The sequence below is a fragment of the Osmerus eperlanus genome, chromosome 1 (genome assembly GCF_963692335.1).
Source record: "Osmerus eperlanus chromosome 1, fOsmEpe2.1, whole genome shotgun sequence".
Classification (NCBI taxonomy): domain Eukaryota; kingdom Metazoa; phylum Chordata; class Actinopteri; order Osmeriformes; family Osmeridae; genus Osmerus; species Osmerus eperlanus.
In genome coordinates, this window is record NC_085018.1 from 25,291,814 (window position 1) to 25,311,354 (window position 19,541).

At 49.1% G+C, this 19,541-nt stretch overlaps 2 protein-coding genes across 5 annotated transcripts in view; one reads left to right on the forward strand and one right to left on the reverse strand.

The window, feature by feature from the left end:
• The window catches only part of mtss1 (MTSS I-BAR domain containing 1), a 20,655-nt gene extending 16,440 nt beyond the window's left edge, over positions 1 to 4,215 (forward strand). For 2 of the 4 annotated variants that reach the window (XM_062472829.1, XM_062472803.1), the window contains 4 exons: positions 120 to 273; positions 624 to 650; positions 1,044 to 2,639; positions 2,714 to 4,215. In XM_062472829.1, the coding sequence (XP_062328813.1) occupies positions 120 to 273; positions 624 to 650; positions 1,044 to 2,128 (1,266 nt within the window). In that variant the 3' untranslated portion in view covers positions 2,129 to 2,639; positions 2,714 to 4,215. The remainder of the gene's footprint in view (positions 1 to 119; positions 274 to 623; positions 651 to 1,043; positions 2,640 to 2,713) is intronic. The other 2 variants (XM_062472812.1, XM_062472821.1) reach the window with 2 other exon arrangements.
• Positions 4,216 to 10,113: 5,898 nt separating this feature from the next.
• The window catches only part of LOC134028896 (potassium voltage-gated channel subfamily B member 1-like), a 26,412-nt gene continuing 16,984 nt past the window's right edge, over positions 10,114 to 19,541 (reverse strand). Inside the window, exon 3 of the mRNA XM_062472790.1 lies at positions 10,114 to 12,335. Within this exon, the coding sequence (XP_062328774.1) occupies positions 10,374 to 12,335 (1,962 nt within the window). The 3' untranslated portion in view covers positions 10,114 to 10,373. The remainder of the gene's footprint in view (positions 12,336 to 19,541) is intronic.

The window sequence follows — 19,541 nt, forward strand, 5'->3', positions numbered from 1 at the left end:
TCTCCCTCCCTCTCTCTCTCCCTCCCACTCTCTCTCTCTCTCTCCCTCCCTCCCTCCCTCCAACTCTCTCTCTCTCCCCCTCCCTCCCTCTCTCTCCCCCTCCCTCCCTCTCGTCTCAGCCTCCTACAGCCAGGGAGCAGCTGGCCCTGGCGTTGGGGGCGGGGCTAAACTGTGACGGGCCCCGGAGCAGCAGAGATTCCCTGCACTGCTCTTCCGGCTACAGCACCCAGACCACCACGCCCTCCTGCTCTGACGACACCATCCCCTCTCACGGTCAGCACACACACACACACTCACTCTCAGTTAGGACACACAACACACTCAGTGAGGACACACTCTTAGCTTGCCTGCTTGTCTACCTGTCTGTCTACCTGTCTGCCCGTCCGTCTGTCTTTCTGCCTGTCTGTCCTCTGTATCTTCCTTCCTGTTTGTCAGCCTGTGTGCCGCCCTCGCTATGGAGTGTGTTATGTTTCAGTGTTTGAGTCATTCGAGGTCGTGTCTCCTCTCTCCTGGGTGTATACTTCAGTGCTTCTTTACCCCTCGTTTCTCAAGGCTTCTATCACTGCTCACCTCTGAAGAGATTCTTCAGCCTGTTCTAAATGCCTCTTTACCTTCTCTTTCAGCTTTAAAGAAAGAACCCCCTATCTATGGTAGGTTTCCTGTCTCTCTCTCTCTATCTCTCTCTCTATCTCTCGCTCGCTTGCTCGTTTACTTCTGCCCCCTATGGTAGGACCCATCTTTCTCTATCTCCTCCCTCTGTCTCCATCGCTCTCCTCCTTCTATCTCCACCCCTCCATCTCCTCCCTCTGTCTCCATCTCTCCCCTCTGTCTCCATCTCCACCCCTCCATCTCTCCCCTCTGTCTCCATCTCTCCCCTCTGTCTCCATCTCTCCCCTCTGTCCCTAATGGCTTTTCTCCCCCTCCCTCCCTCACACTTTCAGAGGATGTGTTAGGGCACACCAAGTTCTCTTACTTTGTTGAGAAACTCAATGTCTGTCCTTGCTGGAAGTCTAACCGATGTCTCTGTTCCGGGGGGGCGACAGACTACGACTCCATCTCCCTCCACGGAGGGGAGGAGCTCCACCATGGCCATCCCGACTTCGACAAGTCCTCCACCATTCCCCGCAACAGCGACCTCGTCCTCAACTACCGCAAGCTCCTGCAGACCAAGCGCCCCGCCTCCACAGTCAGCCTGCTGGCGGAGCCCGAGCCCCTCTCGTCGCGCTCCTCCCACACCGCCACCATCCGCAGGAAACCCTCCTCCAAGCCGGCCTACCGGCGCGGCACCATCAGTGGGGGGCTCCCTATCCCCATCTGCACCCCCCAGGTGCCCCTCAAGGCCATGGCGGGGGGCGGCGGGGGTGCGGGCGGCAGCCAGGAGAACATGGCGCCCCCTGGAGGTCTGGGCCATGCCAAGCACGGCTTGTGTACCTCCACCCAGAGCCTGAGTGCCATGCCTTCTTCCTCTCAGTACTACTCCCTGGGGCAGGGACTGGTCCCGGGGCAGGGGCAGGGACTGGTCCCGGGGCAGGGGCAGGGGGCTGCTCAGGGCAGCTCAGAGCAGCTGTATCAGCTCAGCAAGCAGCAGCAGTATGCTCTGCACCAGCAGCAGCAGAGACAGTACCACGCTCAGCTGCAGCAGCAACAGCAGCAACAACAACAGCAACAGCATCAACAACATCAAAAACAACAGCAAGAACAACAACAGCTGCAGCAACAACAACAACTTCAAAAACAACAGTTGCATCAGCAGCAGCTGCATCAACAGCAACAGCAGATGCAACAACAACGTCAACAACTACAAAAAATGCAACAATCACAACAACAATCACAACAACAGCAACAACAGCACCTGCAGCAACCTGAACCACTGCAGCTGAATCAACAGCTGTACCAGCAGACACAACAACAACAACAAGCAGAGCAACATTACCAGCCGCAGCCGTCCCAAAGCCTGCCCCCCCAGGCGGAGGACCCGGGGCCCCCCCAGCAGCAGCCCCCGGAGGACGGGGCCCCCGCCCAGGGAGGGGGGCACATGCTCACTATGATTCGAGGGGTTAAACTACGTCGGACCCTCACCAACGATCGCTCCGCCCCCCTCATCCCCACCCCGCCCAATCACCTCTGAGGATGAGCGTTCGCTCCGCCCCCTTCATCCCCGCCCAATCACCTCTGAGGATGAGGACATGGGCTACGATGGGATGCCCCCCGTAAGATGATCTACCCCTAAACCCCCCGGGGTACCCCCTTACCCCCCTGGTGTAACCCCTAACCCCCCCCACCCCGTGTTGTCTCTCAATCACAGTTCAGCTCTTTGCCTGTTAAGATGTACGTTTTATGGTTTTGTGCTCGTTTTTTTTTTCTGTAGAGGGGAGAGGTGAAGGTTTTATAGACAATCTTGTTTCAGCCAACAAACAACTGACTCTGAACACACTGTCCAATCAGAGTTCCGTATTCGGCTGACGGAATGTTGCCTCGGTTTGAATGTGCTACGTTCACATTAGCATCTAGGTAATGCAGTAAGATGTCTTGATGATACAATGTTCCTATATAACTGTGGAGTAACAGAAATGAAGATGCCTTGCTAACAGTAGTCTTATTGCTTACTTCGTGATGTAACTCTTATGTGTGTATATAAGGTCCTGCAGTTGCCAGGTCTGTATTGTTCGAGAGAAGGTCCTGCGGTTGCCAGGTCTGTGTTGTTCGAGAGAAGGTCCTGCGGTTGCCAGGTCTGTGTTGTTCGAGAGAATGGATCTAAAGATTTGTCTTTGGGTGCTCTTATTTTTTTATAAAATTCCCCCGGATGTGCTGTAGCTTCAGCTTATAGCTGCAGAACCAGAAACACAGCTGATCTGGGGTCAGTAGGGCTTCTGGGTATTGTAGTTCTTGGGTCTTACGCGCTTCAGCCTATTTATTCAGTTGATTGCTTTTGATGTGCCCCCTCCCCCATTACACACACACACACACCTAGTTCTTACTTACCTTGACCAAATGTAACCATGTTTAAATATCTGTCAGTATCGTCAGTGACGGTTCTGGTCCAAGTTGGCGGATGATTGAGTGTCACCCAGCTGGACTGGGCCATTCTATTTTATCCCACTTTTTTTGTGGGCGGGGGGGGTGTTCAGGAAGGTGACTGGGAGCATTAGATGTGTTCTACAAGGTGAACCAGAACTCTAGATGTGTTCTAGAAGGTGACTCGGAACTCTAGATGTGTTCTAGAAGGTGAACCGGAACTCTAGATGTGTTCCAAGGGAGCAGGCACTTGTGGAATGGAAGTTGAGAAAGGATTTTTTGAGGGTTGGCATGTTTGATTAGATTGATGTTTGATTGGTTCTGGTTAACATTAGCTGCTTAGCATTAGCTGCTTAGCTTTAGCTGCTTCGCTTTAGCTGAAAAGTTCAAAAGCTCACTGTGCAAAGCTGTTACTGCCAGCTTGAACTGCCTGCAGTTTTTATTGGAGATGGGTTTTTTATTAGACATTTTCAATGCTCTTAAATCCAACAATTGCAAAGATGCACAGCCTACCCAAAGTCTTGTCGATTAGTGTTGTAAAAATAAAGCGATTTTACGTTCTTTTCCCCATATTTTCCACAAGCTGCGAGGCTCCCTAACCAGAGCACATCCATCTCACGCTCAGAGAACAAGATGATCACAATCTTGGAACGCACCTTTTGAAAGTGTTACAAAAGGTAATCACCACACACACACACAGATTAGAGCCCCAGTCTCAGCTGGATCTGCCGGCCTAAGCATCTTCCCAGCACCGTCAGACAGATGGCCCCGCCACAGTCCCTTCAGATCAGGAGCTCATCCAGAACACAAAGGTAAACATGGCGGGGGTGTAAAAGGCAGGGCTGGGGTTAGCGATGCCCGGAACCCTGAACCTGAGGATACTGTAGATGTGGTTCTGGAGAACCTGAGGATTCTGTAGATGTGGTTCTGGAGAACCTGAGGATTCTGTAGATGTGGTTCTGGAGAACCTGAGGATTCTGTAGATGTGGTTCTGGAGAACCTGAGGATTCTGTAGATGTGGTTCTGGAGAATGTGGGGGTCTGGAGATGTAATTCTGGAGAATGTGGGGGTTCTGTACATGTGTTCCTGGTCTAGAAGGGGAGTTGATCTCCCGGCAGTAGCGATGCATCTTTATCCTCATTAGAAAAGCTGAAGCCTTAATCAAAAAGTGAGATTTTAAAATAAAATGTTCTGAAAGTGTTTAACGGGTCATTTCTTTTGTGGAGCAATGAAAATCATATGATCAGAGGGACGTCAGTGAATTCAAACTAAATATTTGTATTTTGTCCGATCCTATTATCCTCCTCTTCCTTCTCTAATGACATAACTTCCTTCATCCTCCTTCTCTGATAACATCACGTCCTTCATCCTCCTAACTCCTCTTCCTTTTTCTCCATCTCTTCCTCCTCTTCTTCTGTCTTTCTGAGTGTCACATAGTTCAGACTTTATAACAAGAAGCAAGCATGATGATGAAGATTGATGATCATCAATGATGCAAACTGTTTTAGTATAACTTTTTTTTCACCAAAAGAAATTCAACCTTTTGTGAAAAAATTATTTAACATTTTTGTTGTAGAAAAAAATAGAAACCTTTCAGTGTCATGTTGTGTGTAAAAAAAAAAAAAATGACGTGAAAATTCGAAAATGTTTTCAACCTTACAAAACTATTTTCTCACATCAACACGACACAAATTTTGTTCTAGTTAAAAAAAAAATATTTTTCAATCTTTCAAAACTTTTTCACACACAATGAAAGAAGAGAGAGGGGCGGGGGCGTTTCTAAACTTTTTTTTGAAACCTTTGACTCGAAAATACTATTTGAATATACTTTTTCCAAAAAATATTTTTCGTGTTGCCTTCTGGCTTGCTCCATTGTAGCTTCATAGTTTGTCTGAACTATAACTCGTCAATGACATAAGACGGTGAAGATTCCAGGTTAACAGCGTTGTTGTGTCCTTCTCATTGCAGTTACGAACGCACGCATCCCCTCAACTGGGATGCAAATTTCATGTGAAATGTGAAGTTCTTCAAGTATTTCTTGCAAATACCTTGTGTGTGTGGTGTGTTGCTGTTGGCAGTTATACACTTGACGTCTGACTGCTGATGGCTGCCTTTGCCAAAAACACGTTTCTCGTGTGTGTGTGTGTGTGTGTGTGTGTGTGTGTAAAATGACCATGTCTAAATCAACACAAGATGGCACTGTTACACAGCAGAACATAATCAGATCCCCATCAGACATGATGTATCAAGAAAAGAGGCTCTCAATATGTCAAGGGTCATTATGGAAACTAAAAAAATATTCAAGTCAACAGTTCATATTGAATTTTATTTATTTATTTAGTTTTCAGCCACTAAAGGGAGAACATTTATTCAAAAAGAACATTTTGTATTTTGCTTTTTTACAAGATATGTACAAGATGTCTGTGTGTCACAGCTTAGTAGTGCTACATACATCAAACAACAGAACAACAAAGAGAAGAAAGTTGGTGCAAACAAAGAAACTATCAACCCTCAAACACCTACGACAGGGCTGTGGGTCCAAAGATAGGGGAGGGGAACATTCCCTCATACTGGTGGTTTCATGTGGCTACATCTGTTTGGGTGACGTGGGGATAATGAACGAATATGGTTCCTTAACCCTTGTGCTGCCTTCGGGTCACATGACCCAAAGGTTCACAACAAACCATTGTTGTGTTTACCCAATTTTACCCAATACAAAAACAAATAAATAGCATTTTCTTTTAACCTTCGCAATGTGAGGGGTCTGAGACAGCCCAACGGTTAAAAGAAAATTCCTCACTTTGTTTTTGTATGCGGTAAAGTTGTTGCATTACGACGGTGGGTCACAATGACTGATGGGTCAGAATGACCCGAAAATAACACAAGGGTTAAATTGATACACAGTCCAGGTTATGTGGAGTTCTTAAATTAAATAACCTTCCGCCCTGATGAAGGTCAGTAGGTGTCACACAAGTGCATTGTTCTGTAGCCTGAGAGAAAATAGAAGGCCTTTTAACCCTTGTGTTCTCTTCGGGTCATTCTGACCCATCAGTCATTGTGACCCACCGTCGTATTGCGACAACTTTACTGCATACAAAAACAAAGTGAAGCATTTTCTTTTAACCGTCGGGCTGTCTCAGACCCTCCACATTGCGAAGGTTAAAAGATAATTATTTTTATTTGTTTTTGTATTGGGTAAAATTGGGTAAACGCAACGATGGTTCGTTATGAACCTTTGGGTCATGTGACCCGAAGGCAGCACAAGGGTTAATGGAAGACATCCATATGATGGCCTTGATGACATGTCATTCCATCTGTTTTGTTTACTAATGGAATATTTCAACCTAGAGCAACCGTAGCATGTGAATACCTGAGGTGTTCATGGCACCCTGGTCTTCAAGTCATTTTGTGGTGTTGTTTTTTTCCAAGTCACCGCAGTGAGGCCTCAGCCTTTGTGGTGCGTGCTGTGTGCCACCGGGGGGCCCAGAGTTTGTGCTTTTTGTTGTTTGTAGGTCGTCTATCGAGACACGTAATGAGCTGTCCGATAATGTGCTTTTATATGTGAAGAAAAAACATTGAGAAACTAAACCTGGATCAGGAGTCGTATCAAAGTGAGGCGTTGTCTTCCAGCGAGTCCCACTGCTGCACAGCTGTGGTGAGGCTTCACCTGGACCAGCATCTTGCACTACATAGGTGTGACTGATCTGTTTATTTTTGAAAACAATCATGTGAAAATGAGTTATATTTATGTTCAAACCCAACCCACACAACCACACTTGTGGATTTCCTTGCAAGTCTCATGAATCTGTGATGTTTCACAGAAGGGTAAGTCTTCCAAAGATTCCTTCAGTCTACCAGCACACAGAAGTATTTACTATTTATAGACTCAGGGAAATGGGCTCACATCCCAAAACCTGTCAACCTCAACCACTGGTTTTTCACTTTGTCATTTCACAAAAAAACAAACACTTCAAGGACAACCCTTTCAGTTTGAATGTTCATGCTTTCCAGTGTGTGCAGACAGTCAGACACTCCTAGAGACTGATGTTGTGAACTGAACTGGACTTGGTCTGATGATGTATGGTACAGATGAAAAGTATTTATTGGATCATTCATTTTGTAGAAGGGAGTGACTGAATTATATGCCCCCCCCCTCCCCAACACACACACGCACACACATGCACGCACGCACACACATGCACGCACACACATGCACACAAACATACACATATGCACACACACAATTACTCACTGTCTGCCTCATTGCTCTTTCATCGTCCCACTTTAACGACAAATATGAGTTTTTGCAAATGTTTTTTTGTCTCTCTCTTCTAATGGGGTTTCCGTAAAGAGACCGTCAGTGATAATGTGTTTCTGTGTGGTTAGTGGAGTCAGGCTGACTGAGTGTTTGCTAGTGTGCAGGGTTCTTTGGGACTGAGATTATATTACTTCACACTGGGACACACTTGTCCTTTCAGTTTAAGCCACTTCACCAGACTACTGTAACCATGGAAACTGTTATTTCTGTTGGAGACCCAGTATGTGTGTGTGTGTGTGTATATAACAGGTTTGTACACAGGTGTGGTGTGTGTGTGTACACGCATATGCATGCGTGTCGATATGTTTGTGGGCGTGTGAGTGTGTGTATAAGTATTGTGCTTGTGTATGCGTGTGTGTGTGTGTGTAGCATATATTCGTTATTGCAGTCAGACAGCATGGTAACCCAGTTCTCTGGTTACTGTCAGAACAGGTTGTTAATGTTGTCATTTGAACTCTGGGGCAGATGGCAAGTTTTTTCTCAAGCAAAAGCTCTAAAATTCTCCCCACCCCCTTTTAATGGAACGTTGAATTACTATTGGTGTTGTAACCACAGAAACAATGAAAGCTATTCAGTTACCTGTATTTTTTCTTCACCTTGTCTTGTATAGTGGTGAGTGGACTTATCTGCTGTGTGTACATCCAGTGACTCTTCACAATGTCTCAGTACTGTCCATACAGACGGACACGTCTCAGTACGGTCCATACAGACGGACACGTCTCAGTACGGTCCATACAGATGGACATGTCTCAGTACGGTCCATACAGATGGACATGTCTCAGTACTGTCCATACAGACGGACACGTCTCAGTACTGTCCATACAGACGGACACGTCTCAGTACGGTCCATACAGATGGACATGTCTCAGTACTGTCCATACAGACGGACACGTCTCAGTACTGTCCATACAGACGGACAAGTCTCAGTACTGTCCATACAGATGGACACGTCTCAGTACTGTCCATACAGACGGACACGTCTCAGTACTGTCCATACAGACGGACACGTCTCAGTACGGTCCATACAGATGGACACGTCTCAGTACTGTCCATACAGATGGACTTGCTCCAGGGCTGCATCATGGCTCCCAGATGATGAAGTGGAATGCACAGCACTGGGACATGTAGTTCTTAAGAAGACTACAACATACTGGGACTTGTAGTTCTAAAACGTTTCCAGGTTAACTAGCACAACCGGCACACACATTTTAATGTGTTTGTCTGTGTTAGTGTGTGTATATGTGTGTGTCAGTGTTAGTGTGTATAGGTGTGTATGTCTTCATGTGAGTGCGTATGTGTGTACAATTGATTCCATGTGAGTGGGTTGGGTTACACAAAATCATACCAGTCATTCAATGAGACCGCAGTTTGATCCTTTCTTTAGATGTGAAACAAACTGCTCCAGTCCTCTCCCTGTCCCGTCCCTCCCTTCGTCACGTGAGTCCTGTTTCTCCCAGCTGCCCACAAGGCTTAGTAGTGCCCCGTGGATACTGCCCTCCGTCTCGGTTGTTTCGCTGTGAGGAGGAAGTGGGGCCGAGTGAAGCTGGCGTTTCTGCCGTTTCTGAAATGGCTGTTTTAAATCAAATGCGTTTAAATGAATGGACTGATAACACCTTGGAGAGGTGCCTGATTGGATGCGATGTGTGTGTTTGTGACAGAGCTGTTTTTGTATGAACGTGAAGCACATCTTCATGCCAGATCTGAGACTAGGTCTTTGGCTGTTTACATTACAAAAGGTTCACAGGAAGAACATGAACAAAGTTATATAACTAAAATCTCTTAAGAGATGCAACCGTTTAAAATAAAGATTAAATTGGAAAAGTGTTAGATTAGCATCATTTATTTGTCTAATATTCGATTCTTTACAAAATATCTTAAAAATATAAATATACATTTAAATGTTTGTTTACTTTGCACAATAATTGTGTCTTTTGTCATATTCTACGTTAACTATTATGTACATTTTTATCCTAATAGAAATCTGTAACTACGTTTAGAATAGACTTTCTTTGCGGTCTTTCCTGCAGAATTGAAGTTGGTCGTCTCGTGAAGTTTGCCAACTGGTATGAAGCACATCGATTAACCACAGAAGAGAGGACCCTGTCTTTACAAAGCATCAAAAAACAAAATAATCTTGAAATGTTCTGTCTTGGATAGGACACAACAACAGCAAACAAACAAACAAAAATAAGTAAACAAATGAAACAGAGTTCACTGTACAGACTTGAAAATACGGATGACCATAAGGAACAGAACATGGGGGGGGGGTGGGGAACCGGTTACCACGGTGACCGAGTGTCGTCTGTAAAGGCTACTGCACACTATCGGTAAGCTTTCTGTCCAAGACAAGGTCTCAAAAAACACCCAATTGCAGATATAACTGTTATATATAAGTATAACTATATACTCTTTAATTTTTTTTAAATGTAAAGTCATTGTTTAAATATTTCCAATTCATAAGGAAAATACGTATACCATAATAGATACTTTAAAGTGTCTGTGTGTGTTTAAACTATTACAGCATACACAAACACTCAGTCACACAGACACACACACACACACATACACACACACATACAATCAAAGCGCGCACACACACACACACACAAGGACACACTATGCGAATGCATAGGTGCTTATAACTAAGGCCAGTTTTTGAGGAGAAAGAAACTCAAGAAGTAAAATAAACATTTGTGCCCCCCCCCCCCCCCCCCCCGGTAGTTTGCTGCCGTTCGGGAAGTCTTAACTCTCAAGCTGACAAGCAACGTTGTAGAAACATTGGATGTCAGCTGGAGAGTTAACTTCCCCGGTTATGTCGGATAAACTGCTGTCTTTAACTCCCCCCTGGTCGTCAGGGGGGCTGGAGAGGAAACTGTTCATCTTCGTCAGTCAGTTAGTTGTGTCATCATAGAGTTCTTCAGTGCCTTATAACCTCAACTACAAAAGAAAAAAACATCCTCTGGAGTAAATAGTTCTGTTTGTCTGTGTTAAACTCCATCTCCCATCATGCTCCTCACCCCCCCCCCCGTTCCCCCTCCCCTCAGTTGTTGTCGTTCCTCCCGCCGGAGCGGTTCTGCTCCCCGTGCGGCTGCCTCACTTCCTGGATCACGTGGTTCTCTTTCCTGCCCCCTCCTCGACCCTCCAGTGGGAACAGGCTGTTCCCCACCATCCTCTGCGAAGCCTCCAGGTGATTGGCCCCTCGCAGGAGGCCGGAGTGGCTGCCCTGCTTGGGGCTGTTGCGTCCCAGGAGCCTCTGGGAGGCGCTGGAGCCCACGCCGTCGTGGTGGTGCTCCTCCTCGTCTGTGTCGGCGTCGATGAATTTGCTGATGGTGGCGTCGTGGAAGGTGAAGACGGCGTGGCCTGGGGTCTCGGAGGTCCTGGAGGGACTCTGGCTGCTGGCCGTGGTGTAGACGGAAACTTCCGGGCTCTGGAGCGAGCGGTCGGAGAAAGCAGAGCTGTCGGAGAGGACAGCGGGGCTCGGCCCTGACGAGGACAGACGACCTCCTCCTCCCCCTCCCCCTCCTCCTCCTCCCCCGCCCCCTCCTCCCCCGCCCCCTCCTCCAGCGTCATCCTCCTTGAAGTTGACCTTGAGGGAGCGGTTCTTGAGGGGGTTGGGGAAGCGGAGGCCTCTGGGGCTGTTGGAGGCGGGCCCCTGTCTGAAGCCTCTCCCCTGGCTGTGCTTGGCGGAGCCGGGGGTCCCTCCCAGCGGCTCGTGCTCCAGGGTGGTCTCCAGGCCGGGGTGGGCGCTCACCCGGCCCGGCACGCTGCTGGAGGGGCTGTGGGAGTAGCGGGAGGTCTCGGGGAGGTCCGTGGTGCAGCTGAGGAAGCTGTCGATGCTCGACACGCTCCTCATGTCCGCCAGGCCCTCCGTGGCGTTCGCGGGTCGATCGGAGAGAATGCCCGCCATCTCCATCTCGTCCCTCCGTCTTGCTGCCCTGGCCAGCGGGCCCTTGTCCTTGCTGTTGAGGTTGGGCTGGGACTGGGTCTTGTCGTACATCGCTTCCAGGTTCTGGACGTCGAGGCGCTGCGGGCTGGCGGGCCTGGCTTTGTCTGGAAAACCGGGTCCCGGAGACCTGGTGGAGCTGGTGTCCGAGCCGGTCGTCTTCGGCGTGCCCTTGTCGCGGCCGGGGGAAAGGTGGTTGTCGTGGACCTTCTCCCTCTCTCCGTTCTTCTCCACCAAGACGTCCGTGAGCTCGATGCTGCGGGCGAAGGCGTCCTTCATGTTCATGGACACGATGCTGCCGTTCCTCTTGGCCCTCTCCAGGGCCTCCCGCCTCTTGATGGCCTTCTCCTGCCTCTTCTGCTCCTTGTAGAACTCTGAGAAGTTGTTGACGATGATGGGGATGGGCAGGGCGATCACCAGCACTCCGGCGATGCAGCAGAGGCCCCCCACGATCTTCCCCAACAGGGTCTTCGGGTAGATGTCCCCGTAGCCGACCGTCGTCATGGTGATGGTGGCCCACCAGAAGGAGGCGGGGATGCTCTTGAACTTGGTGTCCTCCTCGTCCTTCTCGGCGAAGAAGACCAGGCTGGAGAAGATCATGATGCCCATGGCCAGGAAGAGGATGAGCAGGCCCAGCTCGTTGTAGCTCCTCCGGAGGGTGAAGCCCAGAGACTGGAGCCCTGTGGAGTGACGAGCCAACTTCAGGATCCTCAGGATCCTCATGATCCTGAAGATCTGCACCACCCGTCGCACGTTCTGGAACTGCAGCACGCTCTTGTTGGACTCCGTCAGGAAGATGGTGACATAGTAAGGGAGGATGGCCAGCAGGTCGATGACATTCAGTGGACCCTTGAAGAACTTCCACTTGCTGGGCGAGGAGAGGAAACGGAGGAGGTACTCCATGGTGAACCAAGCGATGCAGATGGCCTCCACGTGGGCCAGCTGGGGGTTGTCGGTGACCTGGCCGAACTCGTCCGTGTCCTGCAGCTCTGGGAGGGTGTTCAGGGACAGGGCGATGGTGGAGAGGACGATGAACAGGATAGAGATGATGGCCAGGATCTGCGGAAACACAAGCAGGTGGAAATCAGACTCGAGCAGGGTTGGTCAACTTCAGATCTTGAAGATCTTTTAAGTGTGTTTAACCCTTGTGTTATCTTCGGGTCATTCTGACCCATCAGTCATTGTGACCCACCGTCGTATTGCGACAGATTTACTGCATACAAAGACAAAGTGAAGCATTTTCTTTTAACAGCTAGGCTGTCTCAGACCCCCCACATTGCAAAGGTTAAAAGAAAATTATTTTAATTTGTTTTTGTATTGGGTAAAATTGGGTAAACACAACGATGGTTCATTATGAACCTTTGGGTCATGTGACCCGAAGGCAGCACAAGGGTTAAGGGACTGCAGGGTCAGTTTGTGTCCACTAATGGATAGCCGACACAGGAGGGCACAGTGCATAGAACTTGTGGGGATAATTCATGATGATGATGACTTTGCTTTACATGATAATCTTTGCTTTATTCTGACTGTAAAGTTTCGTACATTAGTGACTTCAGATATTCTGAACAGAGCCAGAGCTAATGTACGAGCTACTGTAATAACAGTCATAACAGTAATAACAGTCAAACTTGGAAGTCGCTTTGGATAAAAGCGTCTGCTAAATGAATAAATGTAAAACTGACATCTACGAAATACCCCTTTATTGATGCCCCATTCAGCTCTCTGAATACTTCTGCTTCTTGAGCCTTCATGACATCATCACAGGATTAATATAGCATTTTCAAATGGAGTAAAAATGTCAAATCTTGTTTGATAAAATGTTGGATTTTGAACCGAATTATGAAACAATTATTTAATTCAGGCTTCGTATTTTCACACCTTGGTTTAATTCTGAGCACCATTTCACAAAAGCACTGCGAGAAGAGCCATCCCATATGTACAAAAGATGTGTTTGTGTTTGTGTGTGTGTGTGTGTGCACGCGTGTATTCATGCGTGAGTGTGTGTGTGTGCACGCGTCTATTCATGCGTGTGTGTGTGCACGCATCTATTCATGTGTGAGTGTGTGTGTGTGTGTGTGTGTAAAACAGTGTTTCCAAGCACAGTGGGAGTGTGTGAATGCTGATATAATCTCCTCCAGTGGGTTCCTGTTAACCAGCTGAACTGAACCCGTTCCAGCTCAACCTCACCCATCAGAACCCTAACCCCCATCAGAACCCTAACCCCATCAGAACCCTAACCCCATCAGAACCCTAACCCCCATCAGAACCCTAACCCCCATCAGAACCCTAACCCCCATCAGAACCCTAACCCCATCAGAACCCTAACCCCATCAGAACCCTAACCCCCATCAGAACCCTAACCCCCATCAGAGTGCCTGAACCTCACAACAACCCAGGTGATAACAGAAGAAGTGGATGAGACAGGAGACTTGTGTAGAAACTCACCTCTCAACAATCAACAGGGCCTGACTGAACAAGCTCAAGTCAAGTGTGAGGAAGTCTGATCTGCTCTGAGTCTGATTGGACAGCATTGGGCCTAATGCTGTCCCATCAGACTCAAGCTGTATAGATGCTAAATGACTAAATGACTAAATGTAAGCTGGAAATTGACTCTCGACTTCTCAGACTTTTTTTTACATCAGTCATGCTGAACAAATCCCCTCTCTCTCTCTCTGTCTGTCCTCTCTCTGTCTCTCTCTCTCTCTCTCTCTGTCTGTCCTCTCTCTGTCTCTCTCTATGTCTCTGTCTGTCTCTCTCTCTCATTTCTTTCATCCCAAGACTTAGTTAGAAAATCTTACTTTCATGCTCTGCATTAACATCAAGCATTGTGAGTCAGGACAATAGACATACTTACACACACACACACACACACACACACACACACACACAGCCATGTCCACAACTCCTGAGCTGGGCCGATGACACTAATGATGTTACGTGCAAAGTACAAGAGGTGGTATAGATTAATGGCTTGTTAGTGGGTTGTGCTGTGTGTGTGTGTCTGTGTGTGTATGTGTGTGTGTCTCAGGATGTGTGTGTGTGTCTGTATGTGTGTGTGTGTCTGTGTGTATACTTTAGGTGTCGCGTCTGTTATCACGCCTGTTATTCCTCTCCCAGATCAGGCGTGGGGCCAGGGTCAATCCCAGCACAAGGTCACTGAGGAGGCTGTGTCCCCGGGCCATGGAAGCCAGGATTACTTCCTGCTACCACTCACAGTTCCTAAGCTGTAATTACTACTGACAGGTGACTGCACACAGCCACACTCTTAACCCCCTCTGGGTTTTTAGGGAGAGCAAGGAGAGAGAGAGAGAGAGAGAGAGAGAGAGAGAGAGAGATAGTGAGAGACAGAAGAGAGAGAGAGAGTGGAGAGAGATAGTGAGAGACAGAAGAGAGAGAGAGGAGAGGAGAGCAGGAGAGAGATAGTGAGAGACAGAAGAGAGAGAGAGAGTGGAGAGCAGGAGAGAGATAGTGAGAGACAGAAGAGAGAGAGAGAGAGCAAGGAGAGAGATGGTGAGACAGAAGAGAGAGAGCGAGAGCAAGGAGAGAGAAAGTGAGTGACAGAAGAGAGAGTGGAGAGTGGAGAGTGCAGAGTGGAGAGGAGAGAGAGAGAGAGAGAGAGAGAGAGAGAGAGAGAGAGAGAGAGAGAGAGAGAGAGAGAGAGAGAGAGACTGACTCAAGTGGTTGAAAAGAGCACCACCCCTCCAGTTAGATGAGTCATGTAAAAGAGCAGGAGAGAGTTACACTCAAACACAGCCTTCCCCAAACACAGCCTTCCCCAATCACAGCCTTCCCCCAACACAGCCTTCCCCAAACACAGCCTTCCCCCAACACAGCCTTCCCCAATCACAGCCTTCCCCCAACACAGCCTTCCCCCAACAAAGCCTTCCCCAAACACAGCCTTCCCCCAACACAGCCTTCCCCAAACACAGCCTTCCCCCAACACAGCCTTCCCCAAACACAGCCTTCCCCAAACACAGCCTTCCCCAAACACAGCCTTCCCCAACAAAGCCTTCCCCAAACACAGCCTTCCCCAAACACGTCCCGCAAGACCGCAGTGATCCAGGATGAACAGCCACAGATAAATATGTTTTTGAGCCTACAAAAAAATGACGCAACTTTTGTCACTGCTTGAGCACATCAGGTTTATACATCTCAAGGTCTACACAAGTACTCATCGAAAGTTAACTGGTTGGTAGCTAGTACTGTAGCTACCAGCTGGTAAAATAAGACAAATCATATTTTTCCCAGGGATATCCGCCCGCGAGACACGCACAAAACGGCACTGCTGTTCTCCACACCGAGCGAAATGAGGTCAGTTTGTCCATCGTGGTTGCGGGCGGTAAGAGCAAGAGCTGAGGTAGCTGGCACCATAGATATATATAAAGACTAGATGTCTTACGGCGAAGTCTAGAATGTCCACACATGGCGGCCATCTTGCTACAGTCAACTCGCTCACACCATAACATTGTGTTGGTGCTACGTGTACTTTTTAAATGACCACTTCTATAAAAAATAAAAAAGACATAATTATTCATAAGTATGCAGTGGCATAACGACATCTCTGACGTTGATAACAAACCAAACCGTTTCAAAATCGGTTGAAAATTGAGCAAGTTATGGTCATTTAAAAAGTACATGTAGCATCAACACAATGTTATGGGTGAGCGAGTTGACTGTAGCAAGATGGCCGCCATGTGCGGACGTTCGACTCCGTTGTCCAGCAACGCGGACGAGACATCTACCCTTTATATATATCTATGGCTGGCACGCCTCCCTGGCTCGAGACGCTCGGCTGCTTCACACAGGAACACCACGCTCCTGGCGTGGGAACGCTGCATCAGAGAGGCCCGAGGAGGGAGGAGAGGAGGGGCCAGGGAGGAGAGGAGGGAGGGAGGGAGGGAGGGAGGGAGGGAGGGAGGGGGGGGGGAGGGGGGGGAGCACAATCTCATCAGATCATGGCGTCATGGCCAATGTAGCCTGACGCGCAGCCCGGATGGAGGCCTGCCTAATGAGTCGAGCTAAATAGAAACGGCAGCGTTGAAACTGACCCCAGGTGTGTGTGTGTGTGATTAGCATGTGTGGGGATACGATACGTGTGTGTGTTTGTTCTAACTGCATAGAGAAGGACAGCAGCTGTAGCATGCTCCCACCATCTCTACCTCTGATTATAAACCTTTCACTCCAGGCTAGGCAGTGTGCCAGTCCCAGAGAGAGAGGGGGAGAGGGGGGGGCACAGAGAGTAGCTAGAGAGTGAAGGGACGGGAGAGGAGAGGGAGGGAGAGTGAGAGGAGGGAGAGAGAAGGAGGGAAGGAGGTCTGCCCCCAGATCTGTGGATGGTGGGCAGGCCAGTCTGGACGACTGGGGGTGTGTATGAGGAGCTGGGAACTGGTGTGTGTGAGGAGATGACAGAGTTTACAAGCAGAGGGGACCGAGAGTGTTTGTGTCTGTGTGTGTGTGTGTGAGAGAGAGGGAGTGTTTGTGTCTGTGTGTGTGTGTGTGTGTGAGAGAGAGGGAGTGTTTGTGTCTGTGTGTGTGTGTGTGTATAATAGGCAACAGCTTAAGCAATGATGGGGGATGAGTGGATTCTAACGTGATGCTTAATGTTCCAGGTTAGATGGATCCATCAAATTTGAGTGTGTGTAGCCTGTTTGTGTGTATAACGTTTGTGTAACAAGTGTGTGCAGCGGTATTCTATAATTGCAGTAACAGCATGGAGCTGTGACCTCATCAATAACTACTAATGCGCATTAGTGAGGTCATGCAGATCGCTTGTTACAAACCCAATTTGCATAATCACTGACATTTATAGTTTACCCATCCACAGCCAGACACACACACGCACACACCCGCACACACCCGCACACCCGCACACACGCACACACGCACACACGCACACACGCACCCAGACACACACACACAGACGCGCACACACACGCGCACACACAGTTCTATTTCTGTAATTGGCCCCTGAGTATTCCCTCTTCCTCCATCACCTCGAAGGCACAGTGAATATTTAATATCCTCCTGGAGAGCAAGCCAAAGCCCTCCTCCTGTCCTCAGTAAGGTGTGTGTGTCTGTGTGTGTGTCTGTGTGTGTGTGTCTGTGTGTGTGTCTGTGTGTGTGTCTGTGTGTGTGTCTGTGTGTGTGTGTGTCTGTGTGTGTGTCTGTGTGTGTGTCTGTGTGTGTGTGTGTCTGTGTGTGTGTCTGTGTGTGTGTCTGTGTGTGTGTCTGTGTGTGTGTCTGTGTGTGTGTCTGTGTGTGTGTCTGTGTGTGTGTGGGGGGGGGCTGCTTGCTCAGTGGGGCATGAAAGGCTTGAGGGCAGCAGAAGTAGCCCAGTTTTCTCTCTTTCTCAAGGTTAGCCTCGCTCCTGGGGGGAGAAGCAGAGAGAGAGAGAGGAATGCCCCTATTTAGCTTCCATAAAGACAGATACTGCGAGGAACAATACTTCAGGGTGAGTGTGGATGTGTTCAACAATTTTGTCTGATCTCTCTGTGTACCGGGCATGGGATGCTGGTGTCAGGGAACAGGGGTGAGGGGGAGTGCAGGGGTGAGGGGGCGTGCAGGGGTGAGGGGGCGTGCAGGGGTGAGGGGGCATGCAGGGGTGAGGGGGAGTGCAGGGGTGAGGGGGCGTGCAGGGGTGAGGGGGTGTGCAGGGGTGAGGGGGTGAGAAGGGAGAGGGGGGTGGGGGGTGGGGGCAGTGATAGATAGAAGCAAGGAGGGAGAATTACACAGGTGAGAGCAAGGGAGAGAGTCAGAGAAAGAGAGAGAGAGGAAAGGGATGATGGATGGAGGAATGGTATGGAAGAGAAAGTGTGGAGAGAAAGTGAAAGGAAAAAAGAGAGGGAGAGAGAGGAACAGGGACAGAAAGAGAGAGGAACAGGGACAGAAAGAGAGGAACAGGGACAGAAAGAGAGAGGAACAGGGACAGAAAGAGAGAGGAACAGGGACAGAAAGAGAGAGGTACAGGGACAGAGAGAGGTACAGGGACAGAGAGAGAGAGGAACAGGGACAGAAAGAGAGAGGTACAGGGACAGAAAAAGAGAGGTACAGGGACAGAGAGAGAGAGGAACAGGGACAGAAAGAGAGAGGAACAGGGACAGAAAGAGAGAGGAACAGGGACAGAAAGAGAGAGGAACAGGGACAGAAAGAGAGAGGAACAGGGACAGAAAGAGAGAGGAACAGGGACAGAAAGAGAGAGGAACAGGGAGAGAAAGAGAGAGGAACAGGGAGAGAAAGAGAGAGGAACAGGGACAGAAACATGCAAGACTGTGGTATGCCACCTGGGGCCAGAGGAAGGGCAGGGAAGGTGAATATACCGGAACTGAACCTCTCCAACTGGGAAGGACTGTTTCCCCTATTTGGGCATTTCTGCTGGCCAGGCCTACCTGTTTTACGTGTGTGTGTGTTTCGCCAGCTGAGCTACACGTGGAGGGAATTCTCTCTCTCTTCCCCCTCTCTCTCTCCTCCCCCTCTCTCTCTCCTCCCTCTCTCTCCTCCCCCTCTCTCCTCTCCTCCCTCTCTCTCCCCCTCTCTCCTCTCCTCCCTCTCTCTCCTCCCCCTCTCTCCTCCCCCTCTCTCCTCTCCTCCCTCTCTCTCCTCCCCCTCTCCTCCCCCTCTCTCCTTCCTCTTTCTCCCCCCTCTCCTCTCCTCCCTCTCTCTCCTCTCCTCCCTCCCTCTCTCCTCACAGTTCAGCTGGCAGGCTGTTTACTCTCCTCTGGGGCTGGTTTGTAGTCCAGTCATCCAGACAGTGCTGCAGGGTCTGGAGCAGATGATCCCCGTCCCAGCATGCAGCCTAGCCTGTTGACTCTCCTCACCCCTCCTCACCCCCTCCTCACCCTCTCTGCTGTTGGAGCCACACAGACATCAGAGAATCACTTCCGTTCCAATTCATCTCTGTCAGAAAGTACATCAAACTAAACTTTTCTTTTTTTACCATGGGATTTGTATTTGTACTGGAATTTTCTAACCACTTCTCAAAGGTAAAGAACAGAATTTGACGCCAACATTAGTTGTGTTTCATTGTTTTAATTCACCCCCGTCCTCTGTTGTCCCTCCACCAACCCTCTGGCAGCTCCATCCTTCCCCTGCCAGAGACAGCAGGCTCCGCCCCATCCTACAGGACCCCTCCCCCTGGTACAGATGTGACCTCCACCTCTACCAGCACGACATTCCCTCCTTTTCCTCCTCCCTCCTCTATCTCTTCTCTCTTCCCTCCTCCTCTCCTCTCCTTCCCCTTCCTCTCCTCTCTTCCCTTCTCACCCCTCC